The following is a 26,791-nucleotide window of genomic DNA, read 5'->3' as shown; positions in this document are numbered from 1 at the left end:
AGCTCTGGTGCTAATAACACAAATAACTATAAATACAAAACTTCATACTTCACACCGTTTTCAGTTCTGTATGAAAAACTGCAGATTCTGTACCACACACACACACTGTAAAGCAGCACATTCTTGGATCCAGACTGCGTAGGAACTTCATTAGCCATTCACGAATGAAGTCAGAATCTGTATCACGGATGAGACACAAAGTAGTACAGCAGTTCCTCACCAACCCCTAACCCCCAGTTACAAACGGACCCCTATGCCCACTGTGATGTCTGGCAAAGCTCTCTAGATGCATTACTTTAGTCCCAGGTTGCACAACAAATAAAAAACCGCACTAAAGTGTCATGTGCATGATGCCGTAGGTAATACATGTAACAGTGTTACCTTAGTGCAGAAGTAGGTACTCCAAGATGATGCATAAAATCAAAACGTCCATTTATGAGTATACACTCATACCCTGATTCAGACGCTAATACACCCACAGGCTGGAGGTCAGGGATACCATTCAGGACCACTTACTCTATATGCTCCCAAAAACAGCTATCCCTGTTGGACCTAAGCATGCCCCCTGTATACGCCAAATTCCCTTAGGAATGCTTAGGTCCAACAGGGATAGCTGTGGACTGCCCTTGTAAGGGCGGGAGTATTTGGGAGCATATAGAGTAAGTGGTCCTGAATGGTATCCCTGACCTCCAGCCTGTGGAGTGTATACTCATAAATGGACGTACATGTTACGTTTTAGCACATTTATTACTCTATTTCCCCATATGCTATTATGTTAAAAACAAACCTAAAGAACTTATGTTGTACGTAACCCAGGGACTTCCTGTACAGTCACATTTGGATGTACACTAAGGTCAGGGGGAAGACAGCCTGTGCATATTAACTGCATATTGGTAGAGCAAAAAATAAAACTGTGGAAAGTTATTTCTGCAGAAGGTTAAGAATCCACAGTATGTTAAATGTTATTGCTACAGATCCATTGTGTTGGTTCAGACCCATAGTACTATCAAGTGTGTGCTTGATGTCTTATACCGAAATACCAAACATTCATGGGTGTGTACGAGTAAAAGTATGGAATTTTGAGCCAAGTATAACAACCTGGAAATATTCAGACAATAAAAAAGGTTGTTTCTTAATACTTTATTTAAAAAAAATACTTATTTAAGAAACACTTTTTACTGTAATAGGTTTACCCAACACTCAGAACTTCAATAGGGTATAAAGTGTCCCCTCTTGTCAGTGTTTAAGAAGGGAAACTGGAATTTTGTTATTGCTATATTAAAAGGACACAAATTGAATTTAAAGAGGACCTGTCACCTATAAATTGGGCACTAGGATCTGCTTACTAAAGTAAGCAGCTCCTAGTGCTTGAACAAACGGCGCAGTGTTAGAAGGATAGCGTTACCAGAAACCTCCGGTAACGCTATCTAACACTGCAGCGGGGTACAATGTAATCGTCTGACTGCTTACAAAGCGGTCCGATGTATTCATGAGGTGGTGGTCTGAGACGCTGCCTCTTCCCTGGTCCGCCCCGCTCGCTCCATAGGCCAGTGGTGACTGTCGCGCGTCATGTGGCAGTCACCGCCCCTAACCCCGCCCCCTCATGAATACTTTGGACAGCTTTTCGAGCGGTCCGACGATTACATTGTACCCCGCACAATGTTAGATAGCGTTACCGGCTATCCTTCTAAAACTGCGGCGTTTGTTCAAGCACTAGGAGCTGCTTACTTTATTAAGGTTTATTTCACCCTATAAGAACTCTTTCCCATTGTCCAATCGGTTCTAGGGATACATCACCTTTATATGAAATTTTTCATTAATTTCAGGGAGAAATGGGACAAAGTTAAATTATACGAAAAAGCTGAATTTTTTTTTTTATGAGAAATGCAATGGCGGCCTTTGACTGCTACCGCTTTGCAGGGGTTTTGTACATGTTGGTTTAACACTATGCTGGAGGGTCTACTAAGTCCGGCACTAGCCACTATTTTCCAGTTGGCTGCCGTCAAAGACGAGATGTTCAAGGCCAGGTCACTATTGTAGTCACTTGCCTCAGAGGTGACCTCTATACACACACAAGGCAATGACAAATTGCTGAGGTCACTGTATAAGTCGGTCATGATTAGTTGTTGTAGCGGTGACATGCCCTTGTACTGTACGTCATCCCACATCATAAGGTCTGCAGCAGCTGAAGGCAAAAATATTATGTTATTCCTTTTATCCTGAAAACCTAAAGGGAAATATTATACACAGCAATCACATTTAAAGCCTTGGAAACTTTGGTTTCTACTTTTCTAACCTTAAATCATAGGACATAAGTTATGTGCTCCACAGTGGGATGTATATACAGGCTGCACAAATATAGAAACCAAGGATAACCCTTCATTATAGGGGTTATCCATGTTTTAAAAAATACTGAGGGCAGTGCTGGGGCGGGCAATTTAAACATAATAAACATGTACATACCTCCTCCGGTGCTGCCGGTGTCCCGCGCCGTGGCCGGTCTTTTCTGTGCGCCGGTTTCATAACAAGGGCGCACAGGGAGCTTCCGGGCGGCCGGAAGCTCCCATGCGCACCATCTCCCAGCGCTTACAACGCTGGGAGATAGGGACGGATGGGAGGACCCGGCCACATCGCGGACCGGAAGCTCCCTGTGCGCGGCTTCCGTGCCCCTGTAAACAAACAGGGGCACGGATCGAAGGGACGGCGGCGCGGGACATCAGCGGAGCCGGAGGAGGTAAGTGGATGTTTATTATTTTTAAATAGCCCTCCCCAGCCTGGCCCTCACCAGTTTTTAAAACCCGGATAACCCCTTTAAGGATGTTAATGCAGCTGTGATGCATCATATTAAGGAACTGTGATAATTTACAGCAAAATTATTATTAAGTGACATGTTCACATACTGTTAACATGATACTGTCGTTAAATAATAAATTTGCTGTGAATTATTGTCACAATTCCTTAAAGGGAACCTGTCACGAGGGCCCTCATTTTCACTAAAGACCGGTTGCAGAAGCTTATTACACCTGCAGTGCACATCTGCCTCTCTGCCTTTTCTAAGCATTTGCATTACAGTATAATTGTGTGTAATAACTTGCCTTGCACCCTGACAAAATCCTGGGGTAGTCCCAGGGGCTGGGCTTTGGATGCATTTCAAAAAACAACATGTGCCTTCTCTGTGTTACTCACTCCTCAGATCTTAGCCCCCACCTTTGTGCTCCTGTACAGCTCCACCTCTGAGGTCACAGCCTGGTCAGAGTGACATCAGTGGAGAAGGGACAAGCTGTACAGGAGCACAAAGATGGAGGCAGCCTGCAGCTCAGACAAGTAACATGTTGTTTTTTGAAATGCATCCAAACCAAATCCCAGCCCCTGTGATTAACACAGGATTTTGTCAGGATGCAAGGTAAGTTATAACACACAATTATATTGTAATGTAAATGCTTAGAAAAGGCAGAGGGGCAGATTTGCACTGCAGGTGTGATGGGCTTTTACAATCTGTCTTTAGTGAAAATGAGGTCCCTGGTGACAGATTCCCTTTAAATGCTGTGGCCGGCCGAATCACAACATCTTTTCGCCTTCTAAAGTAAATCAAAATCAAGCCAGGGGCACTAACTCATAGATGCAGGCACTGTGACGGTAATGTTCTTAGATTTGTTATCCTTTGCCTCCGTCCTCCTAAGATCAGCTATTAAAATAATGCTAATGAGCCAGTAAGCTTCAAAGGCTGTTACATTGTGTACATTAGTATAACAGGTTATTACATATTTCTGTAGATCAAAATACTATACAGCAGTTGGACTTTATTAATCAAAATACTAAATAAAATGGCAATCCCAGCAGACAAGATGCCAGCATGGACTGCTACAACATGTATGATGAATGGTCAGCTGAACTGTGAATACAGCTGTGCGGGCAAGGCCTTTTCACATATTGCAGATTTAGTCAGCATTTTAAAGCCACAAGCAGGAAATACAACACATACATGTCAAAACACTATATTATAAGTATCCCATTTCATCCTGGTACATAACTGGTTAAAGGATGGCTCATACACCCCCATGCCCTGGCTGAGACAGCAGTGACCAGGCACAAACACTGTTCCCATTGAGTCGCAGATCTTTAGTAGTCAGCAGTGACTGCGGGCACATGACAGTCAGCTGCGTTACGTGCATTCATTACAGTCTCCAAACCCCCGAGTCCTCACACTAATTCCCCATAGACACACAGGATTATATCCTTTCTATATATTCTATAGTTTTATTAATATATCCAGCAAGGTCTTACCAAAGTGTTATATTGTCACACTGCAACTACCCTGCCAGCTCCAGCATGTATGTGCGCACTTGGCAGAGCAAGCATGTGAATGTCACTGGGCACAAATTATCCACTGCCAAAAAGACTTTGGAAGTAGCTGCTCATCTGCAGGAATGACTGAGTGGGCAAAAAAAAAAAAAAAACTTCACACTCTTTCTCCAACATCTGCGGGAGAGGTAAAAGCAAAGATACTTTATACGCATAAGATTAGGGTCCTCAGATGAGGGACTGCGGTCAGTACAACGGAGGTTTATTGAAACAAAAAACCCTTTCCCCTACGTATTTATGACAAGGAGAGACACTACTACTGAGGCAGCAGCAGGACAATGTGTGCAGATGTTACGAGTATATGTTTCCTTCCTGTGTCTAGGTCTGGGGTCCACAGATTTACTACCGTATTTTTTGCCCTATAAGGCGCACCGGACTATAAGGCGCATTAGTCCGATGCGCCTTATATATGTAATAATTACATATATAAGGCGCATCGGACTATAAGGCGCGGGGTCCGGGGGCGTGGCGGAGACCCGACGTGACGCGGCGACGGGACGCGACGCCGAGACGCGACGGGGAACGCGGGGAAGGTGAGGGGGAGGTGGAGGAGGGCAGCGGACCATACTTACATAGGTCCCCGCTACCGGAGACCGGAGACAGCAGATCTCCCGCTGGAGATCTGCTGTCTCCGGTCTCCCGTAGCGGGGACCTATGTAAGTATGGTCCGCTGCCCTGTGCCCAGCGCCATACATAGGGCGCACCGGACTATAAGGCGCACTTTGGATTTCCACGGAAATCCAATGCTTTTAAGTGCGCCTTATAGTCCGGAAAATACGGTACATACACACCTCGTGTCATCTGTTTTTTCTTCAGTATAGTGTAAAGTGCTCGAGCGCATCTAGAATTTATTGCACAGTTTTTAACTGCACCCGTTCAGTGGTGTAACTAGGAGAGGCAGGGCCCCATAGCAAGCTTAAAGGGAACCTGTCATCAGAAACTGACCTATTAAACCACTGCCAGTATGTTCTCAAGCAGCTGAACAGTTTCTAGGTCATGTTTCTTTCATGGCCCAGCTTGGTGACATCATCCAGAAATTCTACTTAGAAGTGAGGTGCAAGTTAGATGCATATAATCAGGGAGGCAGAGAATTTAACACCAACCCTCAGTTAATACCCCTCCCATGTAGTTGACATCATTCAAAGAAGTTGAGGAGATATGATCAATGACGCCCCTGAACACAGGACCATAAATACAGTAAAGGGGACATTCTAAGGCAAGGAAAGTGTGACACTGTTAAACTCATCGCCTCCTTGACATCATAAAACCAATGTCAAAGTTGATTTTCTGGATGATACCGCCACACCAGTCCATGCAAGAAACAAATCTTGAAGCTACTCAGCTGCTTGACAACATATTGCTAGAGGTTTATTAGGCCAATGACAGGTTCCCTATAAGAGCCCCCCCCCCTTCCCACTTAATATACATATTTGTATTCTTACACACACATATATTATATAATATATATATATATGTATATATAACAAATTGATACATACACATACAGTTATTCACCAACACACATTTAAAAACTAAATGTGCACATATATAGCAAATAAAATAGCACATATACACACATACTGTACCATATACAAATGTACAGCATATATACACACATACTGACCAGATACTGATCTGATACTGTATCTAAGCCAAAACCAGGCCTAAATAGTATAAAACAGATACCTCAAGCATCCAACGCATCTATGTTTTGCACCATCTTTTGGCTTTGTCAAACTTGTCTCAGAAAGCTGTTTAGCCCGGTCAAAGTAGTCTGACATATTGCATGTGCACTGCGAGCTTAAACTGGTTGTCCAGGAATAAATATCAACTATCAATCCGCAAAGATCAGAGGAGCAGTGCACATATTCAAGTAGTCCCGCGAGCCGGTGAACCTTTCTCCTCCGGTCTGATGAAGTGCCACCATTCACTGTCTGGCCAATGAAAGACTGCAGCACTCATGCCATTGCTGACCAATGGAGAAGGGAGGTACTGCACATTATAGGTAGGAATAATTCCAGACAACCCCTTTAAAGGACACCTGTCATCAGGTCTGTGTCACTTGTCCTGTCACTACTACCTGTTGGAGCAGCTCACAAGGATCCCATCCCAGCCTTTATCTAGTTATTTCATACATTATTCATTGTAAAATCATCTATTTTTTATCATGTACATGAGGCTGGTCACATGGTCAGAGGCAGTGATGTCACTCCTGTTACCCCTCCCCTCTCCTCCCCCTGCTCATGTCTGTGTGTAATGTATAGTAAAGCATAGCTAGTGTGTGTCCTGCATCTGCTGACATGCTGCATCCTCCTAATATACAGGTGAGAGACACAGACATCAGCTACACATGAATCTGACATGTTCTGCTGTAACATGGCTGCCTGGAGCTGCTGTATCTCTCCTAAACACACACACACACATGCACACACAGGCTGCAGGGGGCGTGGCCACCAGCACCAGGAAGCACATCATTATACAGCCTCACATCATTACACAGGCTGTCAGTCATGCACTGGGGGTGTGGCTGTGCCTCCCACTCATGAATAGAGTGGACAGCTTGAATATGCTAATGCTTCATTGGACATTTCACAGGTCATTTGCATACAGCTTTAGGACCTCATTGCTTAGGGTTACAGGCATGTAGAGGGACAATGAAGGGATAGAGGCAATGCTCTCTAATGGCAGTTTATGAAAATATATTTAGTTTAGGGGGGTTATTTTGCATGACGGGTTCTCTTTAAAGGACATCTACCACCTGGATGAAAGACTGATGCGCTTTTAAGGCAGAAATGGTTCAATCCCTTTAATAATGTTTCAGGTGCATTACCATCTGCCAGCATGGCATAATCAGCAAATGCTTAACACAGTCCTTGGGGCCTTGGTGATGCATCAGACACCTGTGATCACATTGTGAGGGTAATGATAAGAGCAGGAGTGCCCCCTTACATAACAAGTATAAAAAATGCAGGATTTATATGTAAAGGAGCGGCTGATGTAGGTAGAAAAGACCATAACTTTTTGTACTGAGTCCAAATGTACACACTATCCTCAGTAACATAGCCCAGCCCAAATGTGTATGTTACTCAGTAACACAGGAGAACTCTAACGTACTACTACTACCAAAATCGTTAGAGCCCAAGCGCGCACCCTACAGCCCGTACCACGTTAGAGCCCAAGCGCGCACCCTACAGCCCGTACCACGTTAGAGCCCAAGCGCGCACCCTACAGCCCGTACCACGTTAGAGCCCAAGCGCGCACCCTACAGCCCGTACCACGTTAGAGCCCAAGCGCGCACCCTACAGCCCGTACCACGTTAGAGCCCAAGCGCGCACCCTACAGCCCGTACCACGTTAGAGCCCAAGCGCGCACCCTACAGCCCGTACCACGTTAGAGCCCAAGCGCGCACCCTACAGCCCGTACCACGTTAGAGCCCAAGCGCGCACCCTACAGCCCGTACCACGTTAGAGCCCAAGCGCGCACCCTACAGCCCGTACCACGTTAGAGCCCAAGCGCGCACCCTACAGCCCGTACCACGTTAGAGCCCAAGCGCGCACCCTACAGCCCGTACCACGTTAGAGCCCAAGCGCGCACCCTACAGCCCGTACCACGTTAGAGCCCAAGCGCGCACCCTACAGCCCGTACCACGTTAGAGCCCAAGCGCGCACCCTACAGCCCGTACCACGTTAGAGCCCAAGCGCGCACCCTACAGCCCGTACCACGTTAGAGCCCAAGCGCGCACCCTACAGCCCGTACCACGTTAGAGCCCAAGCGCGCACCCTACAGCCCGTACCACGTTAGAGCCCAAGCGCGCACCCTACAGCCCGTACCACGTTAGAGCCCAAGCGCGCACCCTACAGCCCGTACCACGTTAGAGCCCAAGCGCGCACCCTACAGCCCGTACCACGTTAGAGCCCAAGCGCGCACCCTACAGCCCGTACCACGTTAGAGCCCAAGCGCGCACCCTACAGCCGTAGCGCAGCAGAGCACACAATGTGTACACACTAGAGCCGGTAACGCAGCAGAGCACACAATGTGTACACACTAGAGCCGGTAACGCAGCAGAGGCCACAATGTGTACACACTAGAGCCGGTAACGCAGCAGAGGCCACAATGTGTACACACTAGAGCCGGTAACACAGCAGAGGCCACAATGTGTACACACTAGAGCCGGTAACGCATCAGAGGCCACAATGTGTACACACTAGAGCCGGTAACGCAGCAGAGGCCACAATGTGTACACACTAGAGCCGGTAACGCAGCAGAGGCCACAATGTGTACACACTAGAGCCGGTAACGCAGCAGAGCACACAATGTGTACACACTAGAGCCGGTAACACAGCAGAGCACACAATGTGTACACACTAGAGCCGGTAACGCAGCAGAGCACACAATGTGTACACACTAGAGCCAGTAACACAGCAGGGCACACAATGTGTACACACTAGAGCCGGTAACACAGCAGAGCACACAATGTGTACACACTAGAGCCAGTAACACAGCAGAGCACACAATGTGTACACACTAGAGCCGGTAACACAGCAGAGCACACAATGTGTACACACTAGAGCCGGTAACGCAGCAGAGGCCACAATGTGTACACACTAGAGCCGGTAACACAGCAGAGCACACAATGTGTACACACTAGAGCCGGTAACACAGCAGAGCACACAATGTGTACACACTAGAGCCAGTAACACAGCAGAGCACACAATGTGTACACACTAGAGCCAGTAACACAGCAGAGGCCACAATGTGTACACACTAGAGCCAGTAACACAGCAGAGCACACAATGTGTACACACTAGAGCCGGTAACACAGCAGAGCACACAATGTGTACACACTAGAGCCAGTAACACAGCAGAGCACACAATGTGTACACACTAGAGCCAGTAACACAGCAGAGCACACAATGTGTACACACTAGAGCCGGTAACGCAGCAGAGGCCACAATGTGTACACACTAGAGCCGGTAACACAGCAGAGCACACAATGTGTACACACTAGAGCCGGTAACACAGCAGAGCACACAATGTGTACACACTAGAGCCAGTAACACAGCAGAGCACACAATGTGTACACACTAGAGCCAGTAACACAGCAGAGCACACAATGTGTACACACTAGAGCCAGTAACACGGCAGAGCACACAATGTGTACACACTAGAGCCAGTAACACAGCAGAGCACACAATGTGTACACACTAGAGCCAGTAACGCGGCAGAGGCCACAATGTGTACACACTAGAGCCGGTAACACAGCAGAGGCCACAATGTGTACACACTAGAGCCGGTGACGCGGCAGAGGCCACAATGTGTACACACTAGAGCCAGTAACACGGCAGAGCACACAATGTGTACACACTAGAGCCAGTAACGCGGCAGAGGCCACAATGTGTACACACTAGAGCCGGTAACACAGCAGAGGCCACAATGTGTACACACTAGAGCCGGTAACACAGCAGAGCACACAATGTGTACACACTAGAGCCGGTAACGCAGCAGAGGTCAAACACATACAATATACTTGGCAACAATGTATAACCCAGGTAGAAGTTACTGTGGTAACACAGCAGAGCCCGCACAGTCACATTCCCCGCCTATCACTCAGTATGTTCAGTGCAGGTGCTCAGCTGATCCCAGCCCTGCGCCGCATACCATGGCAGTGCTCGTATTCCCGCGCTATACCACAGGGCACTTACCGGGCCGGGTGCATGTAGGAGGGTGAGCGCGTAGACGCTGAGCAGGGTGAGGGACATGCGAGCTGCCATCTTTCCGCGGTCTCGCACTCGGCGATGCTGTGCAGGAAGCCGCTCCCTGTGCCGGTCGCTGCTTGGCTCCTGCTGATGACCCGCGCGGGGCCCTCCCCTTCCCGTCCCGCCTGTGTACACGCCCCTTCCCAGTCAGAGGGACGGGAGCCAATCAGTGCTGAAAGGGGCGTGTATTCAGCGCCAAACATCGCCGCCACGAGCGCCCCTACCCCGTCCTTCCTGCCCTGCTGCTGTTTCCATGCACTGGGGCGGCGGTATCGGTTACGCATCTGCGCGAGATTGTGTGGCGCAAATTGTACGATCTGCATCGGACGTGCGGTCGTAATTTGCATCTCTCATTTTCCGGGCCACGTGTGTGGAAGGATTCTCAGCCCTTTATCACTTTCTGCTTGTTTTGTGTGTACATAGTCTTTTCTGGATTAATTGCAATCTCTTACTGCTGTTCACATTGATTTACGTGTTTTATCCTGCGTCAGTTGCAATACATGCCTTGTATGTAGGAGCCGTCATAGGCCATGGACCAAGTATCACCCCCTACCAGTTGGTCATTTTCAATGGCCGCAGTTTAGAAACTAGTAGCCAGGGAGGTTGTGTAAGCTCAGCCCTAGATAATTCAATGGGACAAAGCTACAGTACACGTCTGTTCCCATACAAGTTGTGATGTGCTCGTTTTTGGGTTTTGGTAATGAAACCTCCTGCTGATCATATATTGATGACCTATAGTAAGACCATGTTGCCACTCACAGGCCAAAAGCCGACATCAGTTTTGTGAGTGTGGGCTGACACAATCAACAGTGTGAAGTGCAACTCAGAATATCGCTTCAGCAGTAGCTATGAGCAGACAGTTCTCCGGACTGGAAAGTTCTGTTACTTTACCAGAACCCAAATGTTCAACCCCATTGCTAACATCAGTGTTACCCTTGCAAATGCTGCTGCCATTTTATAGTGGATCGTTGCGCCACATGATGTAAATCCCAGAGTTGGAGTGATGCCAAACGTGACGTGTTTGGTCAGTTTTTAAGCATGCCTTTTCAGTCTATTTAAAAACGCATGCGTTTTTAACTTTTACCATGCGTTTGGCTGCTTTGAACCTGTTTATCTATTAAGATAAACAGCCAACGCATGGAAAATGGTTAAAAACGCATGCTTAAAAACGGACAAAAAACGGTATGTGTGGCATCACCTAAATGGCTGCGCTTGTACCTGTTATACGTTCTGACTGGTAAATCCCCCAGTACGCAGGGAGACATATATCATCATTTTGCTTTTGTCTGGTGCTTATTTGTGCCTGTTTTTTTCCCCCACTCATATTTGTCTAGATTTTTTTGTATTCAATCCTGTTCTTTTATTTTAATTTTTTGCAACTTTTTGTCAAAGTCAGATGTGAGAAACAAATCAATCATTCTGCACCACTACATGAAAGGACAAGGCTACAAACAGTCCAGGCTCAATACACAAAAGTTGACGAAATATCTCCAGCCAGGGAAATTTAAATACGAAATGTTATCATGCAAGAGATTCAGCAGCAGCTCTGCCAAATGTTCCCGAATATGCAGTCAAGCATATAATGTTAAGTTAGTGCTAGCACCCAAGTACCAACTTGTAAAAAAAATCCTTTAGGAAAGCCAAAAAAGGCTTTTATTAACCTATTAGTAACTTTTTTTTAATAACCTTTTAGTTACAACCTAAAAACAGACAGCACCGGATTTGTGCCATAATTGCAACATTTAAATATGTCCAACATCTGGGCAGTAATGACAAATAAGGTGCAACACTGAACAAAAACGAACATGGCAAAGTTTGTAAAACAGCAACAAAAATCGCAAAAAAAGTGCTAGAAAGAAAGATTAAAAAAAAACTAAGGGTGATGCCACACATGGCGCTTGAAACCGATTTTGGTCCGTTTTTAAGCAGTCCGTTAAAAAATGCATGCGTTAAAAAAAAGCATCAGTTTTTTTAAAACGAATGCGTTTTTTGGAAACGCATCCGTTTTTAATTGCGCAAATTTGGAAAACCTGTCAAAAACGGATGCGTTTTCAAAAAACCGAAGCGTTTTTAAACGCATGCGGTTTTTAACGGATTGCTTAAAAACTGACCAAAAACGGTTTCAAAACGCCATGTGTGGCATCACCCTAAAAAAGTTTGATAATGACCCCCCCCACCCCATAGACTAAGTTTGTTAAACCAAACAAATGCTTTTTCCTCTTGCTATTCTCATTCTGTGTGAGGTGGAGTCTGGAGGAGGGTTTGTGTATCACACCACTGTAATGTGAGCTCTGCCCTGAGCGAAGAGTTTGTGCAATGTTCTGCTTTGTTTGATTTTGTTACTACTCAGGTGAATTGTCACCAGTTTCGCCCAGTGGTGACATATGACGCTACTTGGCTTTATTTGTTATTGGTTGCATATAAGGTAAGGGGATATTGATTCAGAGAAAAGGTGTGACAAGAAGTCACAAAGAATCTGTAAAATAAAATCACTCCTTTCCTTATATGTATAGATGGGAGAGTTTGATTGCATAAGCCCCAAGAGCAGTGATGATAAAGGTTAACCCCTTCTCACCGACGCTTGTTTTCAGATTAATGACCAGACTCGATTTTTAGAATCTAACATGTTTCACGATAATTGGTAATAACTTCGGAATGCTTTAACATATGTAGGTGATTTTGAGATTGTTTTCTCGAGACACATTGTACTTCATGATGGTGGTAAAATTTAATGATACATTTTGCATTTAATTCAGAAAAAAATGAAAATTTGGCAAAATTTCGTAAAAAATCTTAATTTTTTTAAAAGTTTGAAATGTTCTTCATTACAGACAGGAAGTAAAACTACCCCCAAAAGCTAGATAACTAACATTTCTGGAATGTCTGCTTTTATCCGTCCTATTTCTAGGATGTTATGAGGCGCAGAACTTTAGGTGCGATTTTTCAAATTTTTATGAAAATCGCCAAAACTCACATTTTGAGGGGCAACTCCGCTTTCAAGTGACTTTGAAAGGCCTAAATAATAGTAAATCCCCATAAATTACCCCACTATATAAACTACATCCCTCAACATATGTAAAACAACTTCTATTGAGTCCATTAACCCTTTAAATTTTTCAAATGGGTTAAAACAAAATGGAAGTACGATTTAGAAACTTTTGACTTTTTTTTGGAAAATACATTCATTTAGACCAAAAATGACACTTTCATAATGACTAAAATGATGAAATGCTCTGCAAAGTTTGATGCCCAAATTCTCCTGAGTGTATCGACACCCCATATGTGGTGGTTACCTGCTATATGGGCGCACGGCCTGGCATAGGATCAAAGAAGCGTTATTCAGAGCAGATTTGTATTGTCACAATGTACAGGCTATAAAATGAGATACAATGTATGATAATTAATTTTGGGGATCTATAGCGTATTCATGAGATTTTATTAACTATTACAAGGGGTATACAAACAAAATTATGCATTTTTATTTTGGATTTTTAGTACTTTCCGCCGCTCGCCATAACATAAAAATAATATTTTATCTTCATTCTCCGGTTCATTACAATTGCGGTGATACCTCATTTATATAGTTTTTATTATCTTTGTTCAATTTTATTGAGCAAAACCAGTATTGGAGAAAATCGCATTGTTTTTACTCTTTAGGGGCATAACTTTTTTATTTTTCTGTTGACCGGTCTAGTTGAGGGCTTATTTTTTGCTAAAAGAATTGTTCTTTTCAGTCGTATCATATGAGGGCACGTATCTTTTTTTGATCACTTTTTAGAACATTTTTTGTGAGGGTATTGGATTAAAAATTGTATACTACGGGAAGTTTTTCATTTTTTTTTACGTCATTCACCAAACGGGTTCAATATTGTTTTATATTGTACAGATTGATACAGATGCGGTGATAACAAATATGTACTTTTTTGTGTATTTTTTGTGTTTTATATACTTCATTTGGTTTTTATAAGTAATTGGGCTGATTAGGTGATTTTTATTTAATCATAAATTGATTTTTACTTTTCTTTTTAAGTTTTTTACATTTTCTACTTCTACTGAGCATGCTTATTGCTTGAACAAGCTATAGGATGAACGCTTGTTCGAGCCTTTACACTGCAATAAGCATGCTCAGTTACATAAAAGGGGGGGCCTGCCAGGAGGCGAAACCCAGCGAAAAGAGGAGCCGGCCGCATCGGGGTACTTGCCGGACCCCAGGGCTGCGGCAGGAGGGATCTGATCCCCCGATATGCACACCGGGGGGGGTCCAATCCACAGGGAAACGCTTACATGCCACGGTCACGCTATACGTGTGTCGAGATCTACCTAGATGACATGTTGGTGTACTCTCCAGACCTCCAGTCCCACCAGGCACAAGTACGACAAGTTCTTGGTCGACTTTGTGGCAATAACCTCTACGCCAAGTTGGAAAAATGTCGGTTTCACCAGCACAGCCATTCCTTGGTTACATATTTTCCGATCGAGGCCTCCAGGTGAACCCCGCAATAGTGTCTGCAGTTCTTCAGTGGCCGCGCCCAGAGAGCCTACGAGCCATACAGAGGTTCCTGGGTTTTGCAAACTATTACCGGCAGCTTATTCCGCATTTCTCCACTCTAGTATCTCCCATCGTGACACTAAGAAGGGTGCCAATCCACTTGCCTGGTCTTATGCTGCTAAAGGGGCCTTCTCCAAGTTGAAGTCCGCTTTTGTCTCTGCTCCCGTGCTCACTAGGCCTGACACGAACAAACCCTTTCATCTTGAGATGGATGCGTCCTTCGTAGGAGCTGTAGCGGTGCTCACCCAGAATGGGCCCAAGGTTCGAACTTCCACATGCGGCTTCTTTTCTAAGACTTTTTATCCCGCTGAGAGGAATTATTCTATTGGGGACAGAGAGCTGTTAGCCATCAAACTTGCTCTGGAAGAATGGCGGTATCTTCTGGAGGGTACTCTCCATCCCATGTGTGTGTACACTGACCACAAGAACTTGCTGTACCTCCAGAGAGCTCAGCGCCTGAATCCCAGGCAAGCCCGGTGGTCATTGTTTTTCTCCCACTTCGACCTGCTGATCCATTTTTGTCCGGCTGACAAGAATGTCAAGGCTGATGCACTGTCCCATGCAATGCTCTGTGGCTCTCATCTCCCGCTACTACTGGTAGCTAGACATGGTCAAAGATGTCCAGGATTTTGTGGGATCCTGCTCCTCCTGTGCCCGCAACAAAGCCTCTCGACTCAAACCGGCTTGACTGTTACTTCCGTTGCCCATACCCAGTCGCCTGTGGTCCCACATGGCAATGGACTTTATCACCGATCTGCTTGTCTACTCGGGCAGTACTGTCATCTGGGTGGTGACCGACCAGTTTTCCAAAATGTCTCATTTTGTTCCGCTTTCAGGTGTTACTCATGGTTTGCCAGTTTGTTATTCAAACATAACTTCCGACTGCATGTTCTTCCGCTTCACATCATGTCCGATCGAGGAGTCCAGTTTGTGTCCAAATTCTGGCATTCCTTGTGTAACCAGCTTCAAGTCAACCTTGACTTTTCTTCTGCCTACTATCCTCAGTCGAATGGTCAAGTAGAGAGAGTGAACCAGACTTTGGGCTGTTACCTCCGCCACTTTGTCTCAGCCTGTCAAGACAACTGGGCTGACCTACTACCATGGGCTGAGTTCTCCTACAATTCCCTGGCCTTGGGGGTCTCCTGCCTTTCCTATCTGGACTAGGCGCGTGCAGCGTAGCTCTAAGTTTTAAAGGGCCAGCGCACAGGTGATTGCCGCTGGCCACTTCTGGGACGGTACTTAATCCAGTGGCTCCCATCATTCGCCGCCGGATCTTCAAGCCATTCCTCTGAAGAGAAAGCTTTCCAGTGTATCCAAACGTTCCTGTGTGTCTCCAATGTTCCTGCATTCCAGTTCCTCCTCCTGTGTTCCCGTGGTCCTGCTCCTGCGTTCCTGGTCCATGTGCCAGTCTGTTCCTGTGTTCCTGATCCATGTGCCAGCTCCTGTGTTCCTGACGTGAGTCCTAGTGTGCCTTCCTGTGCTGTTCTCCCGCTGTCATCCCGAGTACGGACTGTCTCCTGTATTGCTACCTTGGCTGCCACCGTGGGCACCTGTGGAACGACCTAGTGGTACCCAGTCACAGGAAGACCAGGTGCCAAATAGACTGCGGTCCCAGGTGTCGGCTAGTACCATCTCCGGCGGTGGTGCAGAGGGTCCACAGACTCTGAATCCTGACAGAGCCTTTCTGTAATAAGTTCATACATTAATGATTCTAAAATCATCTTTTCTTTATTATGTAAATGAGGCTGGGAAAAGTAAAGTTTTTCCTCTGGCTCAAAAACACAAACTGCACAGACCTGGTAGTGCGGATTCCCACCTTCCCACGGTTAAGTCACATAATTAGCTTTTTGTAATCCATCTTATTCATGTCCAGGAACTTGTAATAAAATTTTTGTGTATTTCATCAATTTAAAAGGGACACAACATTCATCTCCTCCTCCAATGCGTTTCAGACATGAACACGCCATTAATCATGGATATAACACTCCAAAAACATGTAGCATTTAAATGCATTGACAAGTATCACATGATTATGACATAATCACCGGCCAGCGATGCATCAGGTGTTAGATGGGATCCCTGATCTAACAACAAGTAAAGTACACATTGCCTGACCTAAGACCCCATGTACATGAAAAACAGATACATCTCTATAAAACATTGAAATATTTAGCATTGCATATGTTGTATACCCATAACCTAATTGTGGAAGCCCAATACATATTGATCATATAGGATTTAAAAGTAATGACAAATAATAAAAAATAAAACAAAGGAAAAAGGATTAAAAACAAGCAACTGTGAAAAATAGAAATGGATATACTGGAAGGGTTGAGGGGTGTAGAGGGGCAGTATTTAAGACCTTCGTATAAAGAGAGTGTAGGGAAGATAAAATGGGGCTCATTTACTAAGGGTCTGCAGACCGCATTTTCGGCGGGTTTCCCGGCGATTTCCGTGTTGCGTTGCATTTATTGGGTTTTTGGCGTATGCAAACATTTTGTTTCTAATATTCATGCCTAATGGAAACTCAATCCAAAAGAAGCCTCCTTGTGCCCCCACCTCTTTTGGGTTTGTTTACCCTTTCTATTACAAAGCCTATAAGGGATGCAATCTGTCCATTGTGTATATTTTGAATGTGTGCTGTGGCCCCATCTACTTTTCTAACCTCCTGATTGTTAACTTCATTTATGTGTTCTAGTAGTCTTATCTTAAAATTTCTAATAGTACAGCCTATGTATAGAACATTACTGATGGTAGACTTGTTAGCATACACCACATTATCACTATTACAGGTAAGATGTTTAATGTAATAATTTCTTGTGTTGGTCCTATCCTGGAACATTTTTGTCGGTGCGAAGAAAGAACATGTGCGGCACTGTTTAGAGCCGCAACTAAAAAATCCTTGGCTGTATAGCCAGGTTTTTTGTTGTCATTGATCATGGAGGGTGATAGGATATTACCTAAAGTACACCCCCTCTTAGCCACTACTTTGCAACCATCACTTAATATTTGCTCTAATTTTTTTGTCTTCACATAATAGAGGTAGGTATCTGAGGATAATACGTTTGATTTCATGAAACTGTGAACTGTATTGTAATGACATAATTGGAACATTAGGCTTAGATGTTTGCTTTTTGTTAATCCTTTTGTTAAAGAGGACCTGTCACCTTCAAAAACAGCACTAGGAGCTGCTTACTAAAGTAATCAGCTCCTAGTGCTAAAACAGACACAGCAGTGTTACACTGCTAGCGTTATTGGATACCTCTGATAACGCTAACAAACACTGCTGCACTGTACACTAGAAATGCAGGACCTCGTATTCATGAGCGGCCGCTCCAAGGCGCTGCCTCTTCCCCGGACTGCCCCGCCTGTCATGCGGCAGTCACGGCCCCTATTCTCCCCCCATGAATACGCCGGACTGCTCTCAAAGCGATCCGGTGTTTCTAGTGTACAGCGCAGCAGTGTTTGTTAGCGTTAACACTGCTGACTTTGTTTTAGCTCTAGGAGCTACTTACTTTAGTAAGCAGCACCTAGTGCCGTTTTTGAGGGTAACAGGTCTTCTTTAAGTAAGGTCTTTCTATCTCTTGATGAGGCTATGTTCTTAGCCCTATCAAGGGACCAATCAGGATAACCCCGAGCTCTGAGTCTTTGAGAGACTCCTGTACCTCCTGTTGAAAATGTTCCTTCTGTTTACAATTCATTCTACTTCTAATAAATTCTCCCACTGGAATGGCTTTTGTGGTATGTCTTGGATGTTCACTGTGATAATGTAGTATAGTATTACCTGCGAGTATTTGGCCCCCATTGGCACCCCCGTACCTGTAAGTAAAACCTACCAGAAAACATAAAATAATTATGTATCATTAAGTGATTAGTAACCTGTAAAATGTACTCCTTCAGATCTATAGTATAATTACTGTATTCCTTAAGGTGGAACTCCAATACTGTATAAACTGGAGTAAAAGCCGACCCGAGTATAAACCCAGGCCCCTAATTTTACCACCAAAAACTGGAAAAACCTATTGACTCAAGTATAAGTCAAGGGTGGGAAATGCATTGGTCACAGCCTACCAGTAAATAGCCAGTCCCCTTTAGTATACAGCCAGCACCCTTTACTATACAGCTTGCTCCCTTTAGTAGCCAGCCAGCCCCGAGTTTGCCCAGCAGATAAAAAAAAAGAAACTTACATACTCACCTTCAGGCGGTTCCCGATGCTCGGCGCGGCTCCCCGATATTCCCCCCTCCCTGCGGCTCCTCTTCTTTCTTCCCTCTCTTGTAACAGCTGGCAGAGGCGCCTCCAAGCCTCAGCTGTTACAGCAGAGAGAAGACAGAAGAGGAGCTGCGGGTAGCCTCATGGAGCTTTAGGAAGCAACATCAAGCATTGTGGCACCGGAAGGTGAGTATGTAAGTTTATTTTTTATTGACTCATGTATAAGCCGAGGTGGGGTTTTTCAGCACATTTTTTTGTGCTGAAAAACTGCTTAAACGTGAGTATAAATGATACTTTTTTTTCTAACCTCTTAAGTTTAGGAATACAGAAACACACATATGAAAAAGTGCTATAGGTATAGAAACCAAGTCTTCATGTTATTGAGCACTGTAAGACTGGGCAGCTTTATGATGTGAAGCGCTTAGTGAGCTGTTCCTAGAGAAAAGCTTGAGAAAAGCTTCAACCTCTCATCAACATTGTTGAGATTAAACCTGCTTCTACAACTTGTGCCTGGCCTTATTTAAGATGGTAAAATAGGAATCTTTATTAAGGGTATTATCGTGTATCTAGTGCGTTTGCTCCAGTTTCTTACATTCACACCCTTTATGACTCATTAGCTATCAGTTTATTGCTTTTCATCAATGTTGTATGTGTAATAGAATTTATGTTGCCATATAACAGTAGTAAACAGTATAACTCTATCTTTTGGCATTATCTGTAATCAGGGTAGGCGAAACCCCAGGGCAAAGTGGGCAAATGCACAGGGCCCTCCAGCCAGTGTGCAATGTCGGTTTGTGTGGGTGACTCAAGTAGCCACCGGAATCACCCACCACCAGTACAGACCTACGCCAGGTTCTGCAGGACTCTCGTCCCACTGCCCGGGCTGCTCCTGTAATAGACAGTTAACGTAGTATATCACGCCACACCTTATAAATGAGGTGCAGACAGTTTTTTTTACGACAGAATTCTGTTGTGGACAGATTAATAAATCTCCCCCAATGGATGAATAATAATAACTAGGGGTTCCTATATGTAAGAATTGTTATCCAGGTGGCATATACTCTAAGTGACTTGTATTTTTAGGGGCACAGTGTGCTGGGCAGAGATGAAGACATCTGGTGTCGAATTCAGCAGTGATAAATCATGTACCGAAGAAGTGGTAATGAAGACTTCTTCCTGATGGAGCAGATCATATTCTGTAAGCTTACTTGAAGCCACTAATGTCTGTGTCACTGAATGATTTTATAGTGTGAGACAGCGTCAGCCTGTGTAGTATCAGTCATTAGTAATGTTGTCAGAATTTTCTGATCAGGATGTGGGTACTTTTTAACAATTGTTTCTGATTTGTGAATTCAGTGGGATGAATATATGAGGAGTTGGGTGCTGGGGGATGGGGGCTGAATATCTATCTGTCTATCTACCTACCTATCTGTCTCTTATATATAATGTATCTTGTATCTGTCTATCTAGAAAAAAATAGCAGCAGTCCAGGTATCAGGTGAAATAAGCTGTGAACTTTTTTCAAGCTGTGACATTTCGGATGAGTAGCCTTTTTCATGCTTTGTTATTTCGTATTTCAAATTCATACCTGGACTGGAGTACTGCATCCACATCACCATCTATCTCCTATCAAATTCTGCATAAACTGTTAAATACCTTAAATACAGAATGTAATGGTTCATAAAATAGTTTTATTTTGGGGACTCACTTTTAGTTATACCCAGGGCCTCACTTTGTCTAAAACCGGCCCTGTCTGTAATACCAGTGCCAAGATATGTGACATCAGCACAACAAGTGGGATTTATGTAGCTGTTTACTAGTTAGTCAGCATTAGATCATGCTAGAATGGGGAACAACATGTGCTACTTTATGTCTCCAGAGTAGCAGTTGCTTTCCAATTGCTACAGCATCATCTGCAGGTGACTTTAAGGAACTGCAAATATGTTTTTCAGGATTTATATTTAGTAGACTTGGAAAAAGACATGTTCATCAAGTTCGGGCTGAGGGAAAGTGAGGTAAGAATACAGAATTCTATATTGTAACATAACCATCAAAGTTACTTTACTGTAAGAAGGCATCTAGTCTCTGCTCACCTTTGAAAGCGGATCAGGTTAGTCTGACAACTTCTATCCTTGGTATCACTTGCAATAGAGATTCCATGAATATTGGTAGTAGCCAAATGTTCCATCGCTATCACAAACAATAAGAGGGAGAGGGAACACGCCTGTCTGGTGCCATTCCAATTGCCTTTAACCGTTATCCTAGCAGTAGGACCCAAATACAGGGCTAATATCTTACCCAGGAACCTTGCCTCCATGAAGCCCCAGTGGACTCGTTCAAAAGCCTTCGCTTCGCCTGTACCTGTGACATGAGAAGGATAGTCTTATTTAAACTATCTCAGACCTCTCGGCCCAGAATGCAGCTGACCTGATCAGTGTGGATTACCACAGGTAGATGAGGAGCCAGCCTCTTCGCCAGAACCTTAGAGAATAATTTAACATCTAGATTTATTACACATATAAGTCTGTAACTGGCCGGTAGGGACTGGTCCTTCCCTGGTTTAGGTAACACACTGATGTGGGCCTCCAAAGTGCTTGACGGGAAACTCACACATCTCATGAGGGTAAAAAACTTTTACTTTCCTAGATTCTCAGAATATAGTAAGCCTGGGTAAGGGCATGATGGAGGCGAGACAACGGCAGCCCACATTTATATGCATGGTTGTAAATGAAGCTCTGAAAGTGCGTCCTATGCTGAAGATATTTTTGATCCAAGAGTGATTGCAGGGAATCCCTGGCTGGAGACAGCTCAGCCAAGTTAGTGGCTATTAAAGAGGATTTGTGATGCAATTCAAGCTCCTTCCTGAATCTGTGCAGTGATTCGAGATGAGCTCTCCTTTTTAAAGTGAGTTCCGTGTTAGACAAAGATGCCCCGCAGATCACCCCTGAGCTGTTCCCATTGCTGAGGTAGATGTACAGGATTTTCCATCTCCAGAGCCTGTAAGAAGGAGTTAATGCAGTTTCTGATAGCTCCCGCACATGGGGAGTCCCTGAGCAGATTGTCATTCAGCTGCCAAGTTTATGACACATGGATTGCTAAATAGTCAAGGTTAGATATATATCGGGGCATGATCAGAAAAGGGAATATTTCCAATTTCCTATGCCAAGGGGTCCCATTTGAGTGTGTTATGGTTTAGAAGAAAAAAATCTATCCGGCTGTAACAGCCGTGCACATGGGAGAAATTGGAATAATCCTGCCGGGGAATGAAGACCCGCCAGATGTCAAGCAGCTGAAGGGATTGGAGATCTCTTTTAAGGGCACGGACATGATTAAGTGGGGTTATCGGGGTAGGCCAAAAGGAGAGCATGTATAGGATGACCTGAGAGTAGAGGGCAAGGGCAACACACCAGAAAAAGACAGAACTAGACAAAAACTACAAGAAGACCCGACCCAACGTAAGGGAAGACAATGGTGCCACAAGACAAATTACAAATGGTGGTGAGTTAGCAACTACAATATCATGGGCAGACGAGGACCTGGCCACATTACCCCAGTGGGTAATGAACTAACTGTGGAAGGCACTACTCCCTCCTCCACGATGTGACCATGTATTACACAGTGCATATAAAATGGTGTTTTTAAATGTATCCAGCATTTAAGAGAAATATAAAGGTTGGGCAAAATAGCATGTCAAGTGACTAAGGAGCGCCAGAGTCCCATGAATGAACATAGCAATCAGTCAGAATCTACGTGTCGGGAGGTCAGGCCATTCCACAATATTCACTGCTGGAAAGTCCAGTGCCACAGATAAAGCAAGGACATTGCCTGGATGACGAACAGCAAATCTGCGATCCGCCTATCGCACCTGGAGGCGGAATGAGAAGCCCCCTGTATATGGTATGTTCCCCTGACACAGCTCAATTAAGAGCGGTTTGAGCAAAGTCAACCGGGACATATCGGGCAAGGTCATGGGTGCTCCCGCGATCCCTGTCTCGGATCGCTGTCGCACCCGTGCTCCTACTTGTACTCCCGTGGCCCCCGCTTCCCCGGACTCACCTGTCCCGGATCCTGATCTCCGTCGGACTGCCGTTCGCGTGTCCCCGCTGGTTGCAGAAAATTTAAAGGGCCAGCGCACCACTGATTGGTGCGTTGGCTGAACACGTCCACCTTATAATCCGGCACCTCCCTTCCTGCCTTGCTGGATCTTTGTGCCTCATAGCCTTAGAGAAAGTTTCCAAGCGAGTATTCCTGCGTTCCTGTGTATTCCTGCATTCCTGTGTGTCCCCGCTCCTGAGTCCTGTGTTGCTGTGTTACCCAAGTTCCTCCATGTTGCTGTGTTCCGTATGCCTGTGTTCCCGTTCCCACCTGCCTGGACCTCCTGTTGCTGACCCCGGACTTGGACTTTACATTGCATCTCTGCCGCCTGCCCTGACCCTGTGCCTGGACCTGGCTACGAGATTGTCATCCACTAAGGTACCTCGCCCTCGGCTGCCACCGCAGGCTAGTCGCACCTGGGAATGACCTGGTGGTATCCTGCCGCAGCAAGTCCAATCCGCTTTGCGCCGGGCTCTGGTGAATACCAGGTGCTGCTAGACTCTGGTCCCAGGTGTTGGCTAGTTTCATTAAGGCTGCATTCACACAAACATGATTTCCCCAGTCCCATATTTCCGTGCCGTATGAGCCCATATATACGTGACATTTTTCATCCGTATGCAGCACATATGTTACCCGTACTTTATACGTTCCCATAGACTTCTAGGGCATACGGCACCAAAATACGGGAGAAAATAGGACATGCTGTATATTTTTATATTGCTAGTAAACGGCGCGGTATGGTACAGTGTTAGGCTCAGAGGTCACACTAACATTTTACCAGAAGGGTAATAATACTTCTTTCAACTTTTTTGAGGAGTATTTTTAGTCGAGGAGAAGTATGAAAATTTCATTAATAAATATAAATAACTCCTATGCATATATAATGTGAATAGAAGAATATTTACATAAGAAAATAATTACAACCAATGTACCAAACAACCCCCCAAACCTTCCTGTTCAGACCATGGCTTTTGGCCAAGAAATACACTTTCAAATTTTGGTCATGCCTCCCGGAAATAATGCCGGATTGGTGGCCGAACAGCCAATCCAGCAGATTGACACCCCTTGCAACAAGCCATGGACATGATTGACCAGGTGGGTCACCCTGCCAATCATAGCCATGGCTAGTTGGCTAGTTTCAAGCGGCGTCAATCTGCCGCGCTGGCCCCCTCTGCTGTGGGAGTGCTCAGTTAGAGTGCTGTATGTATATGGGGGGCACACACTGGGCCATGGGGACAAGCAGAGCTTACTCCCAGCCACTGCAGAAGGTTTGCACTCCGGCCATGTGACCTTCTATTGGTTCACAAACTACTGCAGTGAAGAGACAGCACCTTGAGGCTGGTTGGAGGGAGAGGGGAAAATAGTCTGATACAGATTTACCCGCTTCAGACTATTTTTGCACAGTCAATCTGCCTGTACAAGTGTAATAGACACTCGTACAGGCGATCTCTACCTACTACACATGAAATGGTAAAACTGTCAAGTAGAGAAAATATAAACTTACTTGGGGAACAGGGGTACACTATAGAATTAATATTTATTTGACAGCTCACAGATGCAAAAACAATGCAGGCATTCAAGTAGGTGGGCAAGGGTCAGGTCATGGTGCTTGCAAATCTGAGAGAGCAGGGAGGGAGGTATTGTAGAGAGTGGGGGAAGTAAATAAATGCTGCCACTTTAAATCACGGAGGAGCAGACACTGGTTGCCTGCCAAGTGTCTGTCCAGTGGCCGCAGCATCAATCACACATAGCAGAGGGAAAAGAGAAGCAGTACTCTGCTCTGCACGGAGGGAGCAGCATAAGCTTCCTCCCCTCAGCAAAAGGCCACCCAGCAGTGACCCCTCCAGAGCCGCATCATTATGAGCCCTCTCTACCAGGAGACTGGTGCAGGACAGGAAGTTCTGGCCTCGGCGGTGCACACACACTCCTACGCTTTTTCATCCATATGCAGCACATATCTAACCTGTATTTGGGCTACATTCACACTGCCGTATGGGGGACATGCAGCCGATGTATATAGGGCATATATATGTCCCCCATAGACGGCAACGGGCGCTTCGGCGCCATACCGTTCCATAGCTGGGAGAAAGATAGGACATATCCTATCTTTCCTCGGAATACAGCACCGTGCCTCATTTTTCTCTATGGAGAGGGGCGGGGGTGAGCGGCGCTCATCCACTCCTCCTTAACCCGGCGCCGACGTGTTCCCGCCGTACTATGGTATAGCTAGTAAATGTTAGTGTGAATTTATCCTAAGATGAACCAGGCATGGATCACACGTGAGTTGGATGTGAGTCAAACTTTGCATTCACCGGATTCAAAATTGAAATTGGTAAATATCACATTAGCTGGATGCAAAATTTAAATGGTCAAATTCTGCATTAGCTGGATTCAACCTTGAAATGATCAAATTCCACATTTGCTGGCCACATTAGCCACAGTGAGCGTAAGGGTTTGTGGTGTACCTATTGCTTCTTTCAATGCTATGAGAATAACTGGGTTTGAGCACCCAGAGTACCTTTAACCACAATGACATTAACAGCTAGGGGTTCAACAAATGGGGGGGGGGGAATCACCCAAGTGGGCCCCCAACCGTACCAGTATTCAACCATACAGTGATCATATAATGGTAGTTACTGGTTATCCTCAGGCCTCCTTATTAATAATCATAGTATGTAATAACGTAGTGACTTATAGGAGACATCTCTGTGCTCATGCACATGTCCTGTCTCTTCCCTATGACCAGTTCCGCCCTGACTTCTACCAGCGGGATCTTGGAATTGTTAAAAAGAACCTATCGGGTTCCTTATGGGGCATTTATACTTATCCAGATGTAAGTCCGATGAGGCACAGAGGACTCACATCCGGAACTCTTGCGCCTTCTTTCTCGATGCTTCAATGAGGCTACAACACACTGGCTACATAATACATGCAGTGTACCTACAGCGCTTGTGTAGTGAAGATGGGGTGTACTACTCCGGCTTCATAGTACATGCTGCATACCTGTAGCACTTGTGCAGTGAAGCTGGGGTGTACTACTACGGTGTCAGTAGCAGCATCACATAGGCCCTGAGAGACCCAAACCGAGAAATTTTTTGTAATGTGCTTACGAACAGTAATTATACAGGGCGATTTGAAACACAAAAGCACTAGTCCGTAAGGAACTGTGTGTAGTTAAGAGTCCCAAATCCACCTGACAGGTTCCCTTTAAGTTTACAACAAGATATATTTATTGAAAGCCGTCACTTTTATGTTACAGATCTGTGCATGATGACAGATATGTAAGGAAAATCTTTGCTTTATATCCATCATAACTAGTACTGTGATGTGCACATATATACAGGGTAGGATTAATAGGACTGCGCTGTGCCCATATATACAGGATAGGAGTAGTACAAACCTATACAAGAAAGACCATACTTCCACAAATATATTATACAAAAGAAAATATAACTTTATTGAAAATATTAATCAAAATCTTTACATTGGAACAAACACTTTGAAGAAATGCCATCTTATGGACGAAGGCAGCATGCCGAAACGTGCGTCGGGGTGTCAGTCATCTTGGTAGAATGTGTCAATCCTTGTGCCAGATAATAACTGTAATTGGACCCTACAGTGTCCACTATTAAGTATGATTGGATGTTTACATGTTTATAACAGCTCATTGGTATTTGCCTGGCATTTAGATGGAGCCCACAAACTAACAAAAATATTTTAACAAAATCACGTCCCCCAGATGTTTATGTTGTTCTCCCGGCGTAAGCTGGCATTTCTGCAAAGTGTTTGTTCCAATGTAATAGATTTGAATGATATATA

At 44.9% G+C, this 26,791-nt stretch overlaps 1 protein-coding gene across 1 annotated transcript in view; it reads right to left on the bottom strand.

The window, feature by feature from the left end:
* The window catches only part of NPC1 (NPC intracellular cholesterol transporter 1), a 36,792-nt gene extending 26,521 nt beyond the window's left edge, over nt 1-10,271 (bottom strand). The window contains exon 1 of the mRNA XM_072152067.1: nt 10,065-10,271. Within this exon, the coding sequence (XP_072008168.1) occupies nt 10,065-10,133 (69 nt within the window). The 5' untranslated portion in view covers nt 10,134-10,271. The remainder of the gene's footprint in view (nt 1-10,064) is intronic.
* Between the last annotated feature and the right edge of the window lie 16,520 nt (nt 10,272-26,791).

This window comes from Engystomops pustulosus, chromosome 5 (genome assembly GCF_040894005.1).
Source record: "Engystomops pustulosus chromosome 5, aEngPut4.maternal, whole genome shotgun sequence".
NCBI lineage: Eukaryota > Metazoa > Chordata > Amphibia > Anura > Leptodactylidae > Engystomops > Engystomops pustulosus.
This window is presented reverse-complemented; position numbering and strand designations above follow the sequence as displayed.